Below are 8,263 nucleotides of genomic sequence, written 5' to 3'. Positions count from 1 at the left end.
TATAGTATTACTCTAATAAAAACAAAAGGAAAAATTCACAAGGGCTTGGACAGTGAAAGAGAAGATGCATCTCAGGTAGTCATCTTACCCCACAGCGATTGGGGGTAAATGGGATGGGTGAAGATTCCTTGGGCACCCATCACTCTGGGCATCGGTAGCAGAACTGTCCCTGAAGGAGCAAGGAGGGAATGACACCACCATTTCTGCATTCTTTATTCTTATTGCCTTTTCTTAGAATTTTTAAACTCTGCTCAGACAACGTTCAAGGGCGACTCTTTCGCCCTTCAAGATGAGATGCCCGTATAGATATCGAGGAAACTAAATCATTATTTGAAAGAAAAGAGATTTTTAAAAAAAAAAAAAATGGAGGTCAGTTAGCAAGCCCAAGGTAATCATTTTTACTTAAGTCACATCCAAAAGTCTCCTAGACCTTCCCTTGTCATCTCTAACTCACCCCCATTCCCATCTCGACCCCTACCCCCGGGCCTGGGCGCGGAGACTCCGGGTCGCCGCCCCCCGCCCCCCCCCCAGCCCTCCTCCACCAGGACACCCACCGTTCGTGGAATGTGGGGTGCCGAGGCTGAGCTCCCGGGTGACCTGCCCTAGCGACCACCGCGGCCAAGGCTGAGCTTCCCAGCTGGGCCGGCCACTGGCACGTGCCTCCTCCGCGCGCTCCCGCTCCCAGCCCGCGACCCTTTCCCGAAGCCGGGCGCGAGTTCCCGGCGCCCCCGCGGCTCACTCGGAACCGCCGCCGCCGCCGCTGCAGCGCTCGCCCTTCCCTGGCCCCACTCGGCCGCGCCGGGTCTGCGCGCCCGGTGTCCCCGGTAACCCAGAGACCCCCTCCTCCCGGGTGACCCGCGGCGCGCCGGGAGGGTCCCCTCGGCCGTGCGCCCGGCAGGTGCAGAGCAGCCCGGGACGCAGCTCTCCGGAGGCCCTAACCCGAGCAGGTTCCCTCCGCTCAGGGCGCTCCGTTCCGGAAACAGACCCTCCTTCCCCACGTGCCTCCCTCGTCCTCCCCCCTGCGGCCGGAGTCCTCTCCCGAGGCCGATTCGCAGGCGGAAGGTGCTGCTGCATTTTCTCTTTAGTAATAAAGAACACTCTCCCACCAGCGGCCCTCTTGGCGCAGTGGGCAGCGCGTCAGTCTCATAATCTGAAGGTCCTGAGTTCGAGCCTCAGAGAGGGCACGGTTGTTTTGCCTTCCTAAAATCTTAAATTTAAAGAAAATAAAAACATTAACATCCACTGCCACCCAGTAAGGTAATCTTAAGAGAGAACAGGCTCAGGCCCAGACTTCCAAATCCCGCGGCCCCCAAGAGCCAATCTGTGAGCAGCGGTTGTATAGAGACCCTTTGCAGAGCTGAGCGTTATCACACACCCCGAATGACTGTCCACCCTCCCGCCAACCAGCTTCCAGCCCAAAAGATCCGGTGGTAGGCGTTGTCCCTAGGTGGTTTAAGAGAGCCCCTTAGGTTGTGTCATTGGTGATGTCCAAGCTCTAAGCCTTGTTATTGTTGACCTTTTCATTTTTGATAGTTAACAATTAGATCTAATTGTTGTGACATTCTTTATTAGTATTTAGAAGTTCATTTCTTAATTTCCGAAACAGGGAAATTCTTAAGTTTTCTTATTTATTTATATCTCAATTGCATTGTGTTCAAAAACATGTATTCTGTAAGAATTAAATCTGAATTTCTGTCAATATAAGGTCGTTTGGTAAATGTTCTGTGTCTGGGGTGAACTATGTATGAATTCTGTAGTGTGTGCATTGTTCTGAATTTTCTAATCGGTTATTCAAATCTCTATCCTCATGTAATTTTGTTTCTGTGAGAGGTACATTTGTCTATTTTGTCAACTTTTGTTTTATGTATTTTGAGGCTCCATCAAGATTATTCTTCAAACCCAGGGCTAAGGTCATGCTAGGCAAGTGTTCTACCATTGAGCTGCAACCCCAGCCTGAAAGCAGAGTTCTTGTATCTTCCTGCTGAATTAAAACCTGAATTAAACACTTATAAAGTGTTCATCTATATCTCAAATACTGGTTTTTGTTTTATATATATGTTGTCTAGTATAATACAGTGACATTGGTTTTCTTTTAGTGTACACATGAAATATTTTTCATAGTCTTTTTTGTTATTCTTTCTGTACCTTTATGTTGTCTCATTTAAATAGTTATTTTAATTCATTCATACAATCTCTATCAATTAATTGAAATATTTGCTCATTTACATTTAATGTAATTGCAGATATATTTAAATCTACCTAAGTTTCTCCTTTTTGTTCTGCCTGTTCTTTGTTGATTTTCTTACTTTTGTGTTTTTATTAGTTTGGATACTGAACACTTGTTTAATATTCTTTTTGTAATTAGCCTAGAGATTATAATACTACTCTTTGACTTATCAACACTACTGTTAATTGGGGCTTTTACTTTTTTCTTTTTTCCAGAAAGGAGTTTATTAAAATTTCTTTGTCACTCAAAATTATTTCCCTTCCAACTTACGTGACTTTGTTTTCAATTTCAGTTCTTCTGGCATAGGCCTAGGAGCAGAATGGCAGGTCACATGATAACAATATATTTAACATTCTGAAGACTGCCAAACCATTTTTCAATGTGGCTACACTGTGTTGTTTATTCTTTCATCCCTTGATGGACATTATAAATTTTGGAATCCTTTGTTGCTATGGCCCAGAATAATAGATTTACTGATGGCCTCTACCCACTGTTTATTTTTAAATGGATGCTAATTGCTTACATTACTTTGAGGAATACCAGTAACAGCAGAGATAGGCAAACTACCCAGAAGGACAAATCTGTCCCACCGCTTCTTTTTACATATGAAGTTTTATTTATAAAACTCTTACTCATTCATTTATGTATTATCTGTGGCTGCTTTCATGCTACAGCAACAGAATTAAGCAGTTGCAACAGAAAGTCACACAGCACAGACTAAAATATTTTCTACCTGGCTCTTTAAGAAAAAGTTTAGTGTTTCTAACAATACAGTAACATACAGACCTCAAAACTAATAACAGTTCAAATACAGGTTTATTTTCCTCCCATGTAATAGTCCAAAGTGGGCCTCTCTGCCCTGCCTTCGATGCATGAAAGCATCCTGCACAGGATGCTTCTGCCTTATGATTCTGTAATGCCCTGGGGTCTTCACCTCGTTTACTTTGAGCTGGTAGAATCAGAAAGTCTCTGGAGGGGACAGGACATTCTGCCTCTTTAGGCCTGGTCCATAAATGGTACATATTATTCAATCATGTTCCCCTGGCAAGAACTGGGGACATGACCATGTCTAGAAGCTGCAAAGAATGAGACAGTTGGTCCCAGGCTGTGAAGATTCCTTGAAGTGACAACTCCAAGCTGCAGATTTAAATGGGTGGCTGCTACCTCAGCCATGCAAAGAGGCAGATGGAAGAGGACCAGAGAGCAGGACTATATCCCTTTATTTCAGGAGCTGGGGCTTTTTCAAGGAAATACTGCATGCTCAAATAGGAGGAAGGTGTCCTGAAATAATGAGATAGGCAAGTTTGACTGGTACCAAATGCCAGGATGAGGACCAGGGCTTATACAGAGTGAAGTACAAAGAGGTATCTTGAAGTAGGAAGTTCCTACATTACCCAAGTGAGACCCACAAAGGGAGCCAGCCTCAGGACATGGGGAGACCATCTCCTGGGTTTCTAACTCAGGTAGTGACTGAGCATCGTGGGTCTAGCCACTTCCTGATACCATCTGAAAGTTTGTACATGTACAGTCATCTTTTGGTATCTGTGGGGTACTTGTTCCAGAAGCTCCCATGGATAGCAAAATCCCTTTTATAAAATAGTATAGTATTTATATATCATCTGCACACATCCCCCACACCTTTTAAGCCATCTCTAGATTACTTACAACACATAATACAACCTAAGTGCTATGTAAATTGTTGTTATACTGTATTGTTTAGGAAATAAAGAAAAAACCTATATATGTTCAGTATAAAAGCAATTTTTCTGAATATTTTCAATCCATTGTTGTTTGAATCCAAGGACACATATAGAACCCACAAAGGCCTGACTATATATTTTTTTTCTTTGAGATTTTTAAAGATTCTAGTAATTCTTTGACCTCATAGAAAAAGGTTACAAACAGAAGTAAGTCTGGTCTATAATTCCTGCCCCACCTGCAAGGAAGTTAAGAGAGTACGCTTCCATTTACCAAAGACAGGGATAAGCAATCTATTACAATGACTTTATTATTTGAAAAAAATGGACACATACCCAGGCCATTTTTTATTATGCTTTGCTGTTTTATTAATTAAAGGCCATATCTCATAACATTTCCTGCCAAAACCCAGAAATCAGAGGCAGAAAAATAATATAGGAAAAGCCTCAAACCATATAATTTAAAACCCGAAGTGCAGGCTGGAGGTGTAGGAGAGGGCAGAAGACGGGCCATGAGGGCCGAGACAAGAGGGTGACAGCTGTTGAATTTGCCCAGCATGCTAAGTCACACTGGCCTTCTCTGGGTCTTCACTGGAAGGACCATGGTGCATGATCTTCAGTACATGAGCTGGTAAACCGTGGCACTGTTCTTGGAGCCCGTGACCAGATACCGGTTGTCAGAGGACAAGTCACAACACAAGATATCTGAGGACTCCTTTACCTAGAAGGAAAGGGGGGTGGAAAGAGGGATGGAATGCAGGGGCAAAGCTTGAGCCAGGCATGGGAGGTTTCATTTAGGACTATTTCGAGGCTCGCACAGCCCAGAGGTTTGGTCTGGAGACAGGGCCAGGTCTTGGGGCTCGAGGTAGAAGCCGTGAGTCCACGGGATCTTAATTCTCAGTGCTCTCCTTGTGTAATGCCCTGGATCGCTGTCTTAGAGGCACTGCCCGGCACTCTCTCTCTCTCTGGGTCCAACATCTGGATCTAGGGCCATGAGCTCCAAGTACCTGGTTTGCACATCCCTCCTCCAGTACCTGAAACAGCCTTTGTAGAGAAGGTGCCGCTAAACAATGGATCGACTCGTCCAGTGTGGTCACAAAATAGCTGCCTGGAAGAAGAAAGAACAGAGGGGGAGCGAGAGGCTGAGCCCACACCCCAGTCCCAACTCTGTCCTCAACCAGATGGGGGGAGGGGTGACTCTCTTTCTCTGCCTCAGTTTTCCTGTCTGTAAAAATCAGAGACGTGCCCCAAACCATTGCCTTATCTGCCACCAGCCTCACGTCACACACAGGATGGTGACATGTACCACTGAATGGGACCATCAGGTGGCTTCGTGCCACTTCCGTCTGCCTGTCTTTGGGCTGTCTGTCATTCTATATAGGAAGCTCCCGCAAAGAGGCAACCAGAACAGAAACAGGGATGAGTAGAGAAAGAAGATGGGAAAGTGGATTCCAAACGGGAAGCGGAGGGGCCACCTGCTTCTCCCTCACCACAGGAGGAGAACTTGAGGCTGTGGTGGTGGGTGTATTTTTGTAGGACAGCCTTGAACTTCTCCTTCCGATGAGTGTGTAGGATTATGATATCACTCGTTCTCAAGCCCACTAGCATCCATTCCTCGCTAGGATCGTGGGTAATGCTGAGGATCTGTTTGGAAAAAGTTTTGGGATCAGCATTCAGAATTGCCAAGGCCATGGTGCATGCTGCCTCTTCCAACCTGGACTGCCCCCACACACCGGCTGCCACTGCCTGCATCCAACCCCCACGGCAGGAGCACTCAGCCCCAACAGCGGCTGACCAGGTACCTCATTCTGTAAATTGAATTGCTGAAGCCTCTGGTAGCTCCGCAGGTCCCAGGAATACAAGCTGGTGTCTTCACCTCCCGTCCAGAATTTATTGCCTGCGATGTCAACACAGCGGGACCCGTATATAGGGACTTCGTGTTTCCTGGTGAGAAAACCAACTCAGAGGTCCAGGGGTAGGATGGGGCCTCCAGCAGTTTCAGGGCCAGGGAGTCCCAGATATATCTTCCACACTGCCTCGAATCACCCTACTGCCAAGAGGGGAAGGTGAGGTCTCCCAGCCAAGCCCTCCCCCAGGGGCACCTGAGTAGCTCCGGAGAGAGGTCATACCTGATCAAGATTTGGTTCTGTAAATCCCAGATCTCCACAAATCCTCTGAAACAAGCCAGGCAGATATGAGCATCAGAGGAGACGGCCAGAGAATAGCACATGGGGCCCGTGGAGGCCAGCTGTGCCCTGACGCGGGGTGTGGGTGCCAGGTCCCAAAGAGTCAGGGTCTGGGACACGCCTCCCGTGATCAGGCTCTGCTCATCGGGGAACAGCTTGCAGGTGAGGACACAGTTCTGAGGGTTCTGCAGGGACAGAGCACACTCATGTCACCTTGCCTCGCCGAAATAGAGGCCTTCTTTGGGTTCCCCATCCCTACTAGAACACCCTGACCTGCAGGTCCAGCTGGGCCTCAGGGGCCTTGTCCCAGGCGTGCAGAGCACTCTCGTCCCACACCCTGATGTAGCCGGAGCCACATGTGTACACGTGGCGGGTTGCACCACCCACAGCCACCGCGTAGACTCTCTTCCCGTGGCGGAGCATGCCAACCTTCCAGGAATCCCGTGGGGGCCTCGGCCTGACCACCACTTCACCTGGAATGGGAGGCTGGGAAGAGTACAGGATGGGAGGCAATGAGAGGGTCATGGCCTTGACCTGCTGCCACCCTCGAGGACAGCATGGTCCTGTCCACTAAGCAAATTCCTAACCATCAATCCATCCAACAGCAGAGTGTGGCTCCAGGCTCCCTGGGCCACATCCCTTAAAGGAGTGTCACTGTGAGCTGAAAGGCCTACTGTGGGGCTGGTGGGAAGAGGAGGGCAGCTTCCTTCAGGACACCACCACACGCAGGGGAGGGAGGGAGAGCGCAGACGCACTATTTCTCAACTAGCAGGCAGGTGGGAGAGGGAGGCTCCCGGGGATTAGAGACCAGGACAAGAAGGTACTTACAACCGCTCTGAGGAGTGACCAGACTTCTCTACTGGGGGAAGGTGAAGAAGAGGGCTGGCCTGCAGGAAGACAGGACAGCGACACCCACCCGCTGGTGGAGAGGGTGTCAGCACCGAGAGCTGCACATCTCGGGGAGAGGGATGCTCTCCTGACGCCAGGCCCCCGCTCCTCGTCGCCTTCCTGCCCACACTGTCACAGCCGGTACTTACCAAGCGCAGATCCTGGTAGGAAGCTGTGACAAATGAGAGGAGGAGGCATGAAGACAGGGCTTCCTGCAGGAATCCCCTCTCCCTGGGGACAGGGGGCCACCCCACCCGGTCTTGCTGAAAGAGCCCCACCTGGGGCCAGCCTCTGCTGCCTCTCCTGGTTCTGCCCCCGAGAACCACGTGGCCCGGAGCTCAGATGTGTCTAGGGTCTGCAGGTTCCACTGCTGCTGGGTCATACCGCTCATCTCCTGATAAACAGGGCCATGCTGCATGGGGGGACATGGAGGGATCTGGAGCATTTCATAAGGACTGTCCGGTTGGTACTGCACTTGTTCATGCTGAGAAGAAATACCAGAGCTTTCTGGCATATTCCTTCTCTCCTCTGGTTCATCATAAATCCTGAGTATACTGAAAGAGTCCTCTTCCTTCTCTCTACTCATGTCCTGGATCAATGAAGTGCCTGAGCCACCTGGCTCTAGGGCTTCAGAAATAGACCCACCAAACAGATCCTGATCCCCTGTAACAGGAAACAGAACAGAGGCAGGAATGCAGATGTGCCGCGCGGGATCTATCTGGAAGGGTCTGATATTCCTTTTTCAGGGCAAGACCTCTAAGTGGTTGCCGGCTGACTTTTGTACTAAACATTGGCAGCAACAGAGTCCAGGCTGAGAGTTTCACACAGGCCCTGAGATGGAAGGACCAGGTAGGTTTGTTCCTTTTCCATGCGTGGACTGCATTTCTGGTCATATAAAATCAAACTCACCCTTTCATCTGAACACACACATTCTAAATGAGGGTCCATCCCCAGGTAAATAAAATACAAGCAACAGGAAACACCACACTCCAGTCATCTTGCCCCTGGGAGGAGGCGGGTGAAGGAGATGAAGGCCATGCAAACTCAAAGCATCCCATTTGGATGGACAAGAATGCATAATGATAAAGAGGTTGGCTCGGAGGTAGTGTTTTCTATCCTCTGGAATCGTTCTAAATGGAATCATCTGTGTAGAATACTCGTCATTGTATAAGGTTAGTGGCAAATAACAAACATAATACAGGGTGTTTGGTCGTGAATTATGCCAGGAACCAGGGCTCTGAGGACTTAAGGCAGACCTGGTAACT

General features: G+C 48.5%; 1 protein-coding gene and 1 non-coding gene across 3 annotated transcripts; one reads left to right on the top strand and one right to left on the bottom strand.

Annotated features, from left to right (window-relative positions):
- The first annotated feature begins 1,111 nt into the window (after nt 1–1,111).
- Nucleotides 1,112–1,184, top strand: Trnam-cau (transfer RNA methionine (anticodon CAU)). The gene has a single exon. It is a non-coding gene; the product is annotated as a tRNA-Met (tRNA).
- A 3,356-nt stretch (nt 1,185–4,540) lies between these two features.
- Tle7 (TLE family member 7) lies at nt 4,541–7,584 on the bottom strand. 2 transcript variants are annotated; one of them, XM_076839433.2, is made up of 9 exons: nt 7,277–7,584; nt 7,148–7,170; nt 6,939–6,997; nt 6,384–6,596; nt 6,054–6,295; nt 5,727–5,868; nt 5,415–5,568; nt 4,959–5,032; nt 4,541–4,645 (listed from the first exon to the last, which is right to left on the bottom strand). In XM_076839433.2, exons 1-9 carry the CDS (start codon nt 7,582–7,584, stop codon nt 4,541–4,543), a joined length of 1,320 nt encoding a protein of 439 aa, XP_076695548.2. The 2 variants fall into 2 exon arrangements, with proteins under 2 accessions (XP_076695548.2, XP_076695549.2); XM_076839434.2 differs by lacking the exon at nt 7,148–7,170 and having other exon boundaries at nt 7,263–7,584.
- Nucleotides 7,585–8,263: the final 679 nt, after the last annotated feature.

This window comes from Callospermophilus lateralis, chromosome 18 (assembly GCF_048772815.1).
Source record: "Callospermophilus lateralis isolate mCalLat2 chromosome 18, mCalLat2.hap1, whole genome shotgun sequence".
NCBI lineage: Eukaryota > Metazoa > Chordata > Mammalia > Rodentia > Sciuridae > Callospermophilus > Callospermophilus lateralis.
This window is presented reverse-complemented; position numbering and strand designations above follow the sequence as displayed.